Source organism: Bombina bombina, chromosome 1 (genome assembly GCF_027579735.1).
Source record: "Bombina bombina isolate aBomBom1 chromosome 1, aBomBom1.pri, whole genome shotgun sequence".
Taxonomy (NCBI): domain Eukaryota; kingdom Metazoa; phylum Chordata; class Amphibia; order Anura; family Bombinatoridae; genus Bombina; species Bombina bombina.
This window is the reverse complement of record NC_069499.1, coordinates 893,757,611-893,774,631: the sequence shown is the minus strand read 5'-3', so window position 1 is coordinate 893,774,631 and position 17,021 is coordinate 893,757,611. Positions and strand designations below refer to the sequence as shown.

General features: G+C 37.5%; 1 protein-coding gene across 1 annotated transcript in view; it reads right to left on the bottom strand.

The window, feature by feature from the left end:
* Positions 1–17,021, bottom strand: part of ADAMTS18 (ADAM metallopeptidase with thrombospondin type 1 motif 18) — a gene marked incomplete at its 5' end in the record, with an annotated part of 193,998 nt that overhangs the window by 89,206 nt on the left and 87,771 nt on the right. Inside the window, 3 exons of the mRNA XM_053715800.1 lie at positions 10,721–10,858; positions 12,245–12,350; positions 12,569–12,728. Of these exons, the coding sequence (XP_053571775.1) occupies positions 10,721–10,858; positions 12,245–12,350; positions 12,569–12,728 (404 nt within the window). The remainder of the gene's footprint in view (positions 1–10,720; positions 10,859–12,244; positions 12,351–12,568; positions 12,729–17,021) is intronic.

The following is a 17,021-nucleotide window of genomic DNA, read 5'->3' as shown; positions in this document are numbered from 1 at the left end:
ACAGGAGAGACAGAATGTTGCACTACCTTTACTTAGACGATCAGACTACCTCCTGTTCCTGTGCCGTCATCCGCTACTGGACCGACTGATATTATGGAACCTATGTAAATTGGACTGCTGCGCAGACCACTATCTAATATGGAAAGAGCCAGAAGAAGGAACCTTCATCTTTGCTTACACTGTGCTAAACCTGGTCATGTTCTTAAGGACTGTCCCATTAGACTAGTTACGGGTATGTTGTCAGCCCAAGCCACCTGTCTTAATATGCCTATTTACGATTCCTCTTCTTACCTTGTCATTTCTGTTTCCCTGCAGCTGGACGAGAACGTCATTAACCTTTCTGCTATTATTGATTTTGGTGCCAGCAGTTGTTTTTTGGATGTCAATCTAGCCTCCCAATTACACATTCCTATACGCCAAAAGAAACAGTATCTTAAAGACTGGTTCAGTCGCTCAGGAATCAATACCAGTGGTACTTCGTATTGGAGATCGGCATCAAGAAGTGATCATCTGGGACATTGTTCCATCACCATTATTTCCCGTCATCTTGGGTATTACTTGGCTACGCAAACATAACCCACAGATCAACTGGACTACCAGACAATTATTATTTAAGTCCCTTCACTTTTTATCTGATTGTCTTCTTCATAATGTTAATTCCTCTACTCTTTTGGTCTCTGCTACTACAACATTTCTACCCCTAAAATTCCATGACTTTGCTAACGTTTTTGAGAAAAAGGGAGCAGATGTGTTACCACCCCATAGGGCATATGATTGCCCCATTGATCTCCTCCCAGGGGCTCCACTTCCATGTGGTCGGCTTTATAACCTCTCCGAGCCTGAAACTAAGGTGTTAAAGGAGTACATCGAATAAAGCTTGGCTAATGGATTTATACGCCCTTTCTCATCACCAGTGGGTGCAGGCATTTTCTTTGTGGGTAAGAAGGATGGTGGTCTTCGGCCTTGTGTGGACTAACGCGCTCTTAATGGCATCACCGTTAAGAATCGTTACCCACTTCTTCTCATGTCTGAGCTACTGGATAGGGTTAAAGATGCCCAGTTCTTTACTAAGATTGACTTGAGAGGGCCTATAACCTCATTCGTGTTAAGAAAGGGCATGAAAGGAAGACCGCATTCCATTCCCGATTTAGCCATTTCAAGTACTTAGTAATGCCGTTTGGGCTATGTAATGCCCCTGCCACGTTCCAGCGTTTTATCAATGAAGTCTTCAGGGACCTACTTGATACCTTTTTGGTCGTGTACCTGGATGATATATTGATATTTTCTAAAACACTTCCAGAACATGAGAGTCATGTGAGAATTGTCCTACAGCTTCTCCGATTCCACAAGTTATATGCTAAACTTGAGAAAAGCGTATTTGAGGTATCATCCTTTGAATTCCTTGGATATAGTCTTTCGCCTGGACAAGTCGAGATGGATCCAAAAAAGATCAAAGTCATTCTCGAATGGCCTATTTCACAAAATAAGTGCATGGTCCAGCAGTTCATTGGCTTCTCCAATTTATATAGAAGATTTAACAGGAACTTTTCCTCTATTTGTGCTCCTATCACTGCACTTACCAAGAACCATGTACCCTTCGAATGGAATACTGCCGCACAAAAGGGCTTTCTTTATCTCAAATCCCTCTTTACTCAAGCCCAAATTTTGGGACAACCTGATACTTCATCCTCGTTCTACCGCGAGACTGACGCCTCTGAAGTGGCCATTGGTGCTGTTCTCTCTCAGAAGTCAGGAGAGAAAAATCTAAATCCTATAGCTTTTATTTCATGCAAACTCAACAGTGCAGAGAGAAACTACGATGTGGGAGAGCGATAACTGGCCAACAGCTCTTGAAGAATGGAGTTATCTGCTCGATGGTGCCACCCATCCCGTAGTGGTGTCTACTGATCAAAAGAACTTAGAGTATATACCCACTGCCAAAAAGTTAAAACCGCGTCAAGCAAGATGGGACCTCTTCTTTTCCCGATTCGAGTTACAAATTACCTATCGTCCTGGGTCACAAAACAGAAAGGCTGATGCTTTAACTAGGATGTATGTTCCTGCTAGTCAACGTGTACCCATCATGCAACATCATCATGATAATCCTATGGCTGGTCATAGAGGTGTTAATAATACAATTGAACTCATCCAACATCTGTTTTGGTGGCCTTCTCTATCTTCTAATGTACAATCTTTTGTCAACACATACAGCAAAACCTGCCAGTCTGTTACAACCCTTATCCATATCAACCCAGCCTTGGTGAGAAATTTTCATGAACTTCATTGTTTAGCTACCTCTGGCTCACGGTTGTAACACTATCATGGTTGTAGTTGACCGCTGTATAAAGTTGGCACCTTTTGTTCCCGTTGCAGGATTACCCACTGCTCAGCACATGGCTAAACTCTTCATTCAGCATGTGTTTCGTCTCCATGGATTCCCAACCTATATCATCTCTGATAGAGGATCTCAGTTTACGTCCCGCTTTTGGACCCAATTCTGTCACAGTCTTAATATAACTCGTAATCTGTCTGTCGTTTACCATTCCCAGTCCCACAGGCAGACCGAACGGACCATCCAAGGTAAATCAGAGACCACAACAGCCGGCGCTCCACTAGAGTGGTAGGTCGCAGGATGCTGACGTCATCAAAAAACAGCAGCAGAGAAAAGAGGTCACGTGAAATCAGACAGGGTGCTAGCCTAGGAGGCAGGAACCAAACAGCCAATGAAAAAAATCCACATTTAATGGGATAAAAAATACATAAGTTATTTAGACAGACACAGTAGGATACAAGGCAGCGTGACCCATTTTGCGCCCACTAGTGGTGCTTAATCATAGACTTAATTAGAGCACATAAGAGACCTCTTTATATAGGGAAAAATTGGCCTCACATTTGCCCACATATCGCTTAAGGACAAAAAACATAAATAAATTAAAATGAAACATGAATAACCATAATGTACAAATAATGCACAAGTAAAACTGATAATTGTTTAGTTCATATAGTAAAAAAATAGCTTAAATTAAGGTATATTCATTCCATTTTGAAATACCGTTTAATGGCTGCTAGGATGCAATTTCAGAGTAAAGGAATAAGGGAAAATATAAATGGCAGTAAGACTATGCACACAGTAACATAGTAACATGCCCTATTTAAAACTAATAATAAAAGGTTAATCTTGTACTTCATGCTATAATACAGAATGCCCCCAATGTATGCTACCAACAATGCTATGTGCAATATGACCCCACACATTTAATTTATCTAGATTAAACAAAATAACTGATATCCCATTCCTTATTCATGCCATTGGGGATTCTTGTTTTTAGTTTGAAGATCCAGTAGAGTTCTTTTTTATCTAAGATCTTGAATTTATTTCCTCCTCTAACTGAGATTCTTGCCACATCAATAGCTTTTATTGAGAATTTACCCACATTTGTAAAATGTATACTGTTGAAGTGCTGAGCCACTATGGAATCTTTGTTGTAGTTCTTGACATCATTGAAATGTTCACGAGCTCTAGTGCACATTCGTCTTGTCGTTTTCCTAACATATTGGCAGTGGCAAATCAAACACTCCAACAGTTACACTATGAATGTTGTTTTACAATTAGCATAAAATTCAATGATAAAAAAAGAATTGTCTACTGTAGATCTAAACTCTTGGCAGTATCCACCATGTCACATGTCAAGCAACCTCTGCTGCCACGTTTATAATTGCCCTTTGCTGTCAGCCAAGTACAACCTTTCCTTGATTTCTGTACTAGGCTAGGTTCTAGTTTAGTGACTAAGGTAACTGGTTTCTTTGAGACAAATTTACACATGCTTATGGTATCCTTCAGAACATCATCATATAAACAACTTCCTATTAAAGATCTAGACAATTTCAGGAAATTGATTGGTGTACTCAGTGATGAATAACCCCCCCCCCCCCCGTTTTACTCCTTTTTCTTTATTTTTTATTTTTTTTATTGAGGTTCAGCGCAAGGCAAACATACAGTAATAGTTAATATACAATAAAAAAGACAGTAGTTTCCCAATATACAGTCAAAACAAGATAAGCAAATACGTCTTCACTAACAGAATTTGCTGAACAAATTATTTACCTACAGGAAGACACATGGGGCCACTTTTGGACCACCTAAAGTTGCTGGAAATTAAGTATATAATAAGTAATCACAAGTTAAGAGGACAACTCTTGAGTCCCAAATGATGAACCTCTTTTTACTTTAATTTCTCAATGTATCACAATATAACCAGTAACTTATATATAGAAAACAATATAGATCACCTGGACCTGTGAATAATATGAGTTCTATAATATTGTACAGTGCAGATGGTGTAGGTATAACATAGGGTGTGATTCAAGTATGTGCTTAAAAAATTAAAAAAATAAGGGAGAAATGTATAATCTTATACCAGATGCTATGCTGTATAAACAAGAAACACATGGTCACCACTAAACTCAAAATATATACTTCAACCTGAGTCTGTAATAGATAAATCTAGAAAACCCAATATTTAGGGAACGTAGCACCGGAGCTCAGAGGGAGACTTACAAATCGCTTTACTTATCTTATGGAATATCTGTTCAAATGAATAACTAAATAAAAAATAACCTGAACATTGAGGTGTAGCACATTCAGAGGTATTGTGAGTAAAGTTTTACACCAAGTCTAAACCATGATCTATGTCTTTAATATCTAGTAGTGATCAGTGGAGATCAGCTATGAGTAGTTATTTTCCTACCACTGATCTCATCACTCAAAAGCTATAGCGTAGTTGCTGATATAGGGCACTATCCATGGATAGGATTTCATATGCTCAGCTTTATGATAAGGATGTCAGATGTTTACTGTCTGAGCTCATAGGGAAGTGCAAATTTAGGTGCAATATATTTACCCAGCAAGAATATGGTTGGTACAGAGGGTGATGTATATTTGGAGATATGAAATGTCTGACCCGCTGTCTTGGCCGCAGACAGCAAGACAGGGAGAACAAGGAATTATGCTTGCATATGATCATCAAGTGACAACCTGCTTATATACATAAAGAATCTCCCACATCAAACTATTCACCTGGATTACCCAGAGAAATTGGTTACCCTTGTAATGGGTAATAAGTTAGGTATGCCTGCTCCTGATCTAGCATGTCTGCTCATATACCTCTAATAATTAAAATAGCTGGATAACTAACATGAAGCGTTTAGGAGTAAGGGTCTAGTAGGCAGTTAACTCTTTCATAGTGTGTAGTAAAAGTTATATACTAATGGATGTGCAGCAAATAAAAAATGAACTTGGAGTTAAAGAGTCAGACCCTTCAGTGTAGATATAATAAGACCTCGTTGTAGAAAACATGCAAACTTACATTACTAAACAACAATCAACTTAGCGATTCAGCACCTACATGCAGTAAAGCTGATTGGTGGTTATATTAATAGAAATAGAATACTATATAAAAAATTATCGGCATTAGAATAGAAAAACAGTAACTACTCACAGTTATGGAACACGTATATAGAGGAACAAGTAGTAATAAAACTTTAGCTAACTTATAACACAGAGTTCTCCTTCTAGTGCTGCTGTCCACAAATAAAGTCTGCCTGATCGATTATCTTGGAACTAGGCAGGGTTTATACATAATACAGAGTGTTCTCTTTAACCCACCCCAGTTGATACCATACATGAGGCAAGGTGTATAAAATTACCAAGGATGGGTCCAAAAATGAGAGTATGTGGAAATATATCTGTCATGTATGTCCCTCCATGAAGTATGTTCAGAAAAAGATGTATAGGCAGTTTAATATAGGTCGCTTTGTTACTGTACAATAAAGCTTGGATCTGCAAAATGCTTAGAGGTGTCTCCGGTTGTCTTTCAATGTAGATATCCATAAATATGAGACCGTCAACCTTTAGAGTATTAAGAAGTGGTTTTGATGTTTGTGACCTAAGTTGCAGTGCTTCTCTTGTCGAGCATTCATCTGCAGCAGACATGGTGTCCCTTGGTGAAGCCATATCTTCTGTAATGTTGGACACATATGACCAGTCGGCTTCACTGCAGTGATCCGCCAAAGGTTCTCCACATGGCTCTGTAATCTCAGTAATTGCGAGACACTCATTGCTATCAGCCGGGTTGCTGCATGAGGTATGCTGAAAGGCTGTTACCAATGAGTGCTCCATTTTAATAAAGTGGATTTCCAGGATCAGAAGCAGTTCTTCTTCCCACGTGGCCACCATCTGTGCTATCTTGTCAAAAGAACTACTTACACAAGTCTGAAGCGACAAGCAATAGCTAAGCTCAGTGTTGCTGGTTATTTTAAATGTTTTTGGGGATTACAAGCCCAAAGTGTGCTTCCTAACGACAGGGCCCTGAGGTACCCTGCTGTGGGGGTATTGTGCAGGCCAAGACCTCAAAGTGGCTCAGAGCACTGATGCCAGCAGTGATTTCCTTCAATATTAGGTTTGTCTTCTGTAGAAGATCTCAGATCTATTCTTTAAATTATAGGTAGCACATTTAGAATTCATTAATTAAGGAAAATTGTTGGAAATCTGGAGCAGCATACAGTTGTGCATCTGAACATGGACGCTGCCCAGAAGTTCCCCCTTCTTTAGTATTTTTTGTCTTTATTGACGCTTGAAAATTACTGATTTCCATCCTTGCTGCATTTAGTTTTTTGACGATCATATCCCCTTGCTTCTAGCCTTTCACATAGATCCATAGATTGTTGCATGTACACATCCAAATCCATGGTGTTCCTTCTTAGCCTGATAAACTGCCCCCTGGGTATTGCATGGATTAGGTTATGGGGATGGCATGAACTAGCATAAAAGACTGTATTCCCAGCACTGGGTTTACAAAATGTTTGAAAAACTACTACATTTCTTTTCCCATCACCTCTCAGTATCACATCCAGAAAGTTAATTTTGTTGGCACTAAAAACTCCCACAAATCTTAGTTGTGTGTCATTCTGGTTAACATAATCCAAAAACCTATTAAAAACCTCATCATCTAGAGGTTCACTGAAAATCAGAATCAAATAGTCAACGAACCTCCTATAAAACAAAATGCTATCCACAAAAGGGTTATTATGGTCAAAAATATATTTAATCTCCCAGAAACGTAGATACAAATTGGCAAATGATGGGGCATATTTTGCCCCCATTGCAGTGCCGCAGCACAGAAAATAAAATATATAATCAAATAGGAAGAAATTATGTGTGAGGAGGAACTTCAGAACAGAGCATATGTACATGACTATATCAGTATTATCATTTGTAAATTTGTTCAAGAAAAACTTAACCACTGATATACCTGTGCAGCGTGGAATAACTGTTTAAAGAGATACAACATCAATTACTACCCAACTGTGTCCGTCCTGCCATACTATTTTCTCCAAAAATTCCAATAAGTGATGAGAATCCCTCAGATATGAAAAAAGACCTTTAACTAACATTTGGAGTATCTCATCCATCTATTCGGACAGAGGCTTCAAAAGGGTCAGAACGGACCAACCAAACCCTTGAACAGTATCTACGCTGCTATTCGTCCCATCTACAAAATGATTTGAAGGAACATTTACCCCTTGCTGAATATGCATATAACAATCAAAGACATTCATCTACGGCTTGAGCCCCTTCTATGCAAACTATGGGTGCCATCTACCTTCTTTCCCTGATCTTCCATCCCTTATTCTTGTACCTGATGTGTCCACCCATCTACACAACCTCAGAGCTCTACTCCGCAACCTTCATCAGCAACTAACCATTGCCCAACAGCAACAAAAGATCCAGGCTGACCGTAAACGAAAATCTTCCCCCACATACAATGTAGGTGATAAGGTATGGTTAGCCACCAGACACCTTCGATTAGCATGCCCAACTAAAAAACTTGGACCTCATTTTCTTGGCCCTTTTTCCATAAACAAGGGGATAAACTTAGTTGCTGTTCAGTTACAACTCCCTGACTCCCTTAAGATACATTCTGTTTTCCATGTATCATTGATAAAACCCTTTTCTGTTAATCCTTATCCAAATTGGGTGGCAGTTCCTCTTCCTCGTGTACTGGTGAATAACGATGAAAAATTTGAAGTCCAAGATACTTCCTTAAGAGACAGGGACGTCTGGAGTATCTTGTCCATTGGAAAGGATATGGTCCCGAGGAACGTTCCTGGGAACCTGTTGGTAATCTCCATGATGCTGCCAAGGTGCATGCCTTCCATCGGAGACATCCTGACAGGCCTTCCTGGGTTTGCATCCGGAGGCCACTCCTTGGTGGGGGGCTCTGTCATGGGACCAGGGGTGCCCCCCTAACTGTTCGCCGATGGGTAAGGCGGAGGATGCCGTCACAGGTTTCATCCATGGCTGTGATAGCGCCTGGCACTACAGTTGTGCTTTAGGGCGCTTGCGCGTGGATGTGCTCAAGGGCATGCCTTGGCGTTCGTGTGTGTGCAGGTGGGCGCGCATGTGCACGGAGGATTGTGTCGGTGCTTTCCATCAGTGTGAAGAATCTTTTCTGCTTCCTCATTGGGTACTTGGTATTCTAGTAATTAAAAAGAGAGAAGCGCTCAACCTGGGAACCAACAATAGCATAATAGCTTGTTCTATAGCTAGTTACCAAACAAGAAGCAACCTCTTTTTGCTCAACATGTGCCTTTCACAGAGAAGAATTTTCCTGAAGCATATCAGTTTGATCCTGACCTCACAGTACAGTCAAGCCCTGAAATACCAGGCAATCCCTCTCTGAACGAGAGAACCAGCAAAACCCCAGACGTACGTTTCGGCCTATTGTGGGCCTCACCAGTGAGGTGAAGCTATATCCCTCTAGGCACATTGGGCAACGGGTCCACGTCTGTATTCCCGCAGCACACTTAGCGAGACTTCTCTAAGCGTCATAATTTTCATAAATAAAAAAAAAACGTTTGTCTGTGGTTTTCATGTTCCTTGTTCAGAGGATAATTGCCTGGTATTTCGGGGCTGGACTGACCATGTTGGCGGGATCAGACTGATATACTACAAGAAAGTTTTCCTCTGTGAAAAGCACAGAAAGAAACTACTCCCAGGTGACAACCGGGCCATAGAACAAGGTATTGATGCTGCTGTTTGTTCCTGGCAGACTGCTTCTATTTCTGTTTTGCATATGTAAATATGACCCTGGGGATAGCCTCCCTAAGGGTGATGGGGGAAACCAGACGTGGACTCCTTGCCCAATGTGCTTAGAGGGATATGGCTGCACCTCACTGACGAGGCCCAAAGGAGGCTGAAATGATCATCTGGGGTTGTCATGTTCCTTGTTCAGAGGAGAATTGCCTGGTATTTCAGGGCTGGACTGAACATGTTGGCGGGATCAGACTGATATACTACAGGAAATTTTTCCTCTGTGAAAAGCACAATTGGGCAGAAAGAAGCTACTCCCAGGTGGCAACCGGGCCATAGAACAAGCTATTGATGCTGCTGTTCGTTCCTGGCAGACTGCTTCTCTTTCTGTTTTGCATATGTAAATATGACCCTGGGGATAGTCTCCCTAAGGGTGATGGGGGAAACCAAACATGGATTCCTTACCCATTGTGCTTAGAGGGATATGGCTGCACCTCACTGACGAGGCCCAAAGAAGGCTGAAACGATCATCTGGGGTTGTCATGTTCCTTGTTCAGAGGAGAATTGCCTGGTATTTCGGGGCTGGACTGACCATGTTGGCGGGATCAGACTTATATACTACAGGAAATTTTTCCTCTGTGAAAAGCACAATTGGGCAGAAAGAATCTACTCCCAGGTGGCAACGGGGCCATAGAACAAGCTATTGATGCTGCTGTTCGTTCCTAGCAGACTGCTTCTCTTTCTGTTTTGCACTTGGGCATGGAGGATTGTCTCAGGTGCTTTCCATCAGTGTGAGGAATCCTAGTGACACAACTCTCTCTTTTCCGCTTCCTAATTGGGTACTTGGTATTTTAGGCCTTTGTTGCCTGGGATACAGGGGGCGGCCTTTGTAGGTATAAATTCCAGTTTGAGCCCTGGCTTATTGCTGAGTTATTTTGCCAGTTTACCTGAATAACAAAACATTGTACCTTGTCCTGATTCTCTTCCTACTATTTGACTTCCTGGTTTTGACCTTTGGCCTGAACCCCGTTTATGATACCTGCTGCCTGGACTGACCTCTATTATCCTGACTATGCCTTTTAGACCTTCCTTATCTGTATCTTTTTTTTTTACATATTTTTTATGCAGTATGAAGGGAGAATGATAGTTTGAGTGAATGGTTTGGGGCCCCTGTAATTATTATATTGATTACTGGATCTTTGGCTATTTTGCACATAGATTTAAATAAAATATTTTTTTGCATACTATTAAAGGTGCTGGGTTTATATATTTTATTATGATATACGTGAAGATTGGATAATATATTTTACTACATACTCTAATAAGGCATTTTTGATACAGTCATAATTATCCATTTTGTTGATCTCACCAATTATCCAGAGAACGTTAAGATGTAAATGGGGTAGCAAAACGCGTAGTATGTTTAAACATTTAAAAGTCCCAGGAGCAACAATTTGGAACTTTAATTGTAGTCAACTTCCAATATTAATAATAATCAGAAAGAACGTACTGGAATTGAGTGCATATACATTTTTTTGTGAATTGGAACACCAAAGATTGTAGAAAATGTCTTGCTATGTTGTAAATTCATATAGGAATTATTTTTAGTGGATGATAATGGATTCTCACCTAAGAAACTTCCTCAGGTATTGTCTACTACATGCAGACCATGAGAAGACACCATTGTTTCCAGTTAGTGTTGGAGACATAATGCTACCTTCACTCTTTCTGCATGGATTTCCTTCACCATCATGAATCATCCCGAAACTATAAAAAAGAGAAGTGTCACACTTTAATAAAAAGGATGATACTATAAACAAATGTAAACAAATATATTCAAGAACATATCTTATTTGATTGGCAATAAGGTGTCATAGTCAACCTCTTTTCCTTTTCCTTAGCTTTTCCTTCTATTTGTTTCCTTTTACCCTTCTTCTACATAACCACTTTCCCTATTTTCCCACAAATTTCACTGTCTCCCTACACTACACTACGGAATAGTTACCAATGCATTTTGTGAAACAAGATCAGGATATACTTAAAGAGTTATGAAACCCAATTTGTTTTCTTTCATGATTCAGATAGAGCATGCAACTTTCTAATTTACTCCTATTAACAATTTTTTTTTTGTTCTCCATTTTTGGTTTAGCACCCTGGGTAGCACTTGCTGATTGTTGGCTACATCAATCATTCTATAAACACTTCTTCATAAATAAAATACAGGAAATGTTGGGCACCACAAATTGCGGGGCCAGGGACGGGAGCCACTCTCGTCCCACTCAGAGCACAGTCCTGAAATTTGGTGTGCCCAATGTAAACACTAGATGTAAATGAGCTTGTGCACTGATTTTTGCAATCTGCTAGCTGGATTATTTCTGCATGGGCATGTAGTATGCATTCGAACCTCTTTCATCAAGCATCATGACAGAGGTGAGGTAAATTGCTGGAAAAGCGGGAAATTAAGGTATAAATGTAAAATTATTTTTTTTTATGTGCTTAATTAAAAATTGTATGGTGGATTTTATTTTAAATTTAATGTCCCTTTAATGAACTCCATATATTTATATTTTTATATTTGCATTTTATTTAGCCCCATACTATTTATCTCTAATCAATAAGTTAATTAAACTTCCATGCAATTTTAAAAAAAATCCATTATCAAGTTCACTCTCTTGGTAACATATGTTGAAGAGCAAATAATTCACAGATCATATACTTATTTGATTGGCTGATGGTTGTCATGTGATACATAAGACAGGGTAATGAAAGGAATTTTAAATTCCTGAAAAATGTCTGCTGCTCATTTGAAATGTTATCGAATTGTATATTTATTTTACATTTGTTGATTATTATTATTATTATCATCAGGTATTTGTAGAGCACCGACACATTCCACAGTGCTCTACAAATACCTGATAATAATAATAATAATCAACAAATGTAAAATAAATAGACAATTCAAAAATGTTTTAAATGAGCAGCAGACATTTTTCAGGAATTTCAAATTCCTTTCATTACCCTGTCCTATGTATCACATAACAACCAACAGCCAATCACATAAGTATATGATCTGTGAACTATTTGCTCTTCAACATATGTTATTAAACTTTTCTATTGTATTTAATTATCCTATTTAATGGTATTATTACTTACTTGTGGCCAGACTCGTGAGCAATAGTAAAAGCTAAACCCAGGCCTGTGTCTTCATTAATGGTACAACTTCTGTATTTGCTACACATCCCATTAATAGGTGCAAAACCTGAGCACAAACAGAAAAACATGGGTCATAAAAGAGTCTAACATTAAATGCATGAACTCTGTTAATATGTTTAATATAAAACATAAACGTTGCAGTTTGCAAATTTACATTAAATCAGAATATTCTATTTCCATTTAATCAGACAATATTAATTACTGTTAATTAATGTGTACCCTGTTGATCAGACACTTTGAAATTTCATAGGAAAGTTTATTTACCCAAAGTATCACATGGTTCATTTTTCCAGGAGCAAATATCTAATCCTGTTAATAATATAGCATGGTCATGTCGTTTTCCATTTTTTCCCGTGAGAGAAGACTGCCACTGACAAAAATTGTTTAATGATTGATCCGCATGATGATTGATAGTTAATCCTGCCTAACAAAAGGGGAGAAAAATAATTATTCACAATAACAGGAAAACCTTTACCCTGATTTATATTGAAATTTAGAAAAATGGTTAATTCTGACATACATGTGAAAATATATTTATAGTATGTTCCATTATACCTATAGGGATTTTATAGATATTGCCACTGATTATTAAAAATTAGAGCTCCCCTCACAATCTAGCTTTAAAAAAGCAGTTTTACTGTTAATAATTTATATTATTTTTTGTCATTTTTTTATATGTAATGTTTTAATAACGTGCCTAAGTTTTCATGCACCCTAAATTCGACCTTGTTAAGATCTAAACTGAGAAACACGAACAGCAAAATGCATATTTTAAATTCCAATGTTCTTAGAAAATAATGTATTTTTAATATTAAATATATAATTATATATATATCTGATACTGTTCATGTAAAATACACACATATATATATATATTTATATATATATATATATATATATATATAGAGAGAGAGAGAGAGAGAGAGAGAGAGAGAGAGAGAAAGAAAGAGAGAGAGAGAGAGAGAGAAATGTGTATTCATTGATAAAAATACAATTATCCTGTAAGTGAAGATCATTGGAATGTGAAATATGTACAGTAAAACACATAAATATAAATATATATATATATATATATTAGGGCTGCACCAAAAATTGCGGATGCGGTTTTAAACCGCGATAATTTGCCACGGTTTTAAAACTGCAAGAGTACGCGATTTAAAAAATAAATAAATCTTCAGATGTGTCTGTACTGCATTGATTTGTATGTGATTTCTTGCAAACCAGCTCCATCTAGTGGTTGCTTTTAGCACACATTTGTAAAATGGCTGTTTTAACTTTCACTTTCTGTTTGTGATCGCAGTAGCAGCCAATCAATCTATAGAAGTCTAAAAGAAGAGCCCCTGCAGAAGGGTGAAGAGGAGGGAAAGCCACTTACTTATATTTCCCCCTAGGGACGTCTGCATTCTGAAACTTAGGGTATGTAAACATTATGGAACCTCCCACATAATCTCCTGCTCTCTGAGAAATGGCTCAAATACATAGCAGATGCAGTTAACCCCACGGCTGCCAAAAAGGCTAAATCTGAAGTCCCCTCTGCTATTAGCTGAATCTACAATGTATCTGATATCAGCAAGGCACAGCATTTCTGAAAGGAGCAGCCCCCATCCCTACTGCTATTTGCCTGTATTGGATTCCTGCACAGGAGCAGGGCTCATTTTCAGTCAAGATAAAATGTTTAAAAAAAGAAAAATTATATATATATATATATATATATATATATATATATATATATATATATATATATATATATATACATGTGGTTTGTATTTGTATGCTTCCAGAGTGCATTGGACATTAGGAAGCATGTACTTTAAGATTCTGTAGTGTTAAATAAACTTTTTATTGAAAAATTATGAAATTTGCGATTAAATTGAAATCGCGTTTTTTTTTAAATCCCCCCTCCCATATATCGCCCAGCCCTATATATATATATATATATATATATATATATATATATAAATAAATAAATAAATCAATGTAAATATTTGCATAGGAAATTAGCACACCTAGGCAAGTATCCACGCTTGCTTTTCCCCAGAAATTCTTAATATACAATGTTACCATTGCACAAGAGAATTGTGGGTAAGATATGCAAATTAAATATGCAAATTCTCAGTTTTTTGCTTCAAAATACTGTTTTGACACAGAGATCCTTTTAACAGGATTTTTACAGCAAACTAGAAATCACTCACTAGACAATCCTGTTTCGTTCTTTTTGGAACTCATCAGTAGGAGATAGATTTCTGGTTGCTGCAATGGTAAAGCTATTTTCATGGTTAAACCAAAATTCATTAAAATTATGGGGGGAGATAAAAAACTGAAATTATAATCCTCCATGTCTCAAAATTAAATCAATGTAAATATTTGCATAGGAAATTAGCACACCTAGGCAAGTATCCCCGCTTGCCTTTCCCCAAAAATTCTTAATATACAATGCTACTATTGCACAAGAGAATTGTGGGTAAGATATGCAAATTAGGCTTGTCTAGTGAGTGATTTCTAGTTTGCTGTAAAAATCCTGTTAAAAGGATCGCTGTGTCAAAACAGTATTTTGAAGCAAAAAAACTGAGAATTTGCATATTTAATTTGCATATCTTACCCACAATTCTCTTGTGCAATGGTAACATTGTATATTAAGAATTTCTGGGGAAAAGCAAGCAGGGATACTTGCCTAGGTGTGCTAATTTCCTATGCAAATATTTACATTGATTTAATTTTGAGACATGGAGGATTTTAATTTCAGTTTTTTATCTCCCCCCATAATTTTAATGAATTTTGGTTTAACCATGAAAATAGCTTTACCAATGCAGCAACCAGAAATCTATCTCCTATTGATGAGTTCCAAAAAGAATGAAACAGGCTTGTCTAGTGAGTGATTTCTAGTTTGTTGTAAAAATCCTGTTAAAAGGATTGCTGTGTCAAAACAATATTTTGAAGCAAAAAAACAGAGAATTTGCATATTTAATTTCCATATCTTACCCACAATTCTCTTGTGCAATGGTAACATTGTATATTAGGAATTTCTGGGGAAAAGCAAGCAGGGATACTTGCCTAGGTGTGCTAATTTCCTATGCAAATATTTACATTGATTTAATTTTGAGACATGGAGGATTTTATTTTCAGTTTTTTATCACCCCCCATAATTTTAATGAATTTATATATATATATATATATATATATATATATATATATATATATATATATATATATTTATTTAGACATGTCTATGTATGTAGCTCTTAAAGCCCCTTGCAGTCCTTTTCTTTTCTAATTCCTAAAACCTCATATCTTTGAGCCCTTATAACTTTTTATTGCAATGTGTAACTGTACTGTTAAATGTATTTTTGATGTTTTTTGTGCAACTTTTTATTAGAGCATAACAGTTAACCATAGCTCAGAAGTCACGCTATCTTGACGAGTGTTAAATTAATTTGTGCTCAAGCAAACCTGTTAAACCCCTTATCGCTTGGGCATAACAGCACTGGCCAGAAAACTCATATAAAAGAACACTATTTTAAAAACTTAAAAAATATTCTATTATTTTTATTTATTTATTTACTATTTTTGTTGCAAAATTGGTAAGTTAAAGCTGTTAATTTTGATTGTTAATCTAACAGGAAATGCAACTTATACCTCCCAACATTTGTGTCCGTGTTGGGAAGAGACAGATTCATGATTGGATCATGTGCATGTCTGGGCTGTGAGTGTGCTTGTTTGTGTGGCTTATGGGTGTGTCTGTGTAGCCTGTGGGTGGGGCAAATGAAAATTCTGCAAATAGGGACATATGCCTGCCTCATACAAATATTACAGAGCTTGGAATTAGGGAATTTTCCTCTCAAATAAGGACAGTTTGGCAGCTTGAGACCTGTTTGCTCACTGGCTCATAAGCAGACAGTGAATCATATAACATTTATTTTCTCAGTACAGGGACATCCATTTTACAAAAATAAATAATTCAATAAATAAAAACACTGTATTACATTTTAAAATGCCCAGTTTTAGATGCAACACAAAAAAAAAAGATCCTTTAATAAATGAGACAATCATTACACATATTCTGGACTGTTGTTTGTGCTGTTTCCAGGCCTCCCAAGTATTCCTATTTGAGAGGCATAGTCCATAATTCTAAGCTCTATTCTAAGGCCCTCTGAAACAGCCATATGTCCTAATTTGAAAGATATCCCTTAGCCTCTCCCACAGACCACCCAGACATAGCTATGTACCACCCAGGCACACCCACTGACTAAACAGACATGTCTATAATCCCGCCCACTATCCACCTGTGACTCCACCACTCCTGACACGTCCCCGACCACAAAAGAGCAATGCCTCCCTTTAAGCTCCTGAGTCCCTCATAAAAAAGGAACAAATGCTGGCAGGTATGTTGTTTCTATTGGCAATAACATGCAACAATTATATTTCTCTATAATTATAATATACTGATCTAGTAGTATGTAAACTAGACAAGGAGCAGTTCTGCTGGAACAAAAGCAAAATAAACAAACATGCTTTCAAATATAAGTCTGCAAATATCTGACATTAATTCTCACTAATACAAAGCTGAGATCATTAAAAAGACAATGGATAAATTCCAGTCTTTATGTTACTGTATAATTTTGCATTTTTACAGTTTATACTTAAAGGGACATTATACGGCAAAAAATACATGCTGTAATTCACTAGAGAATATCATTTTAGCACTACTGTAACTGCATGT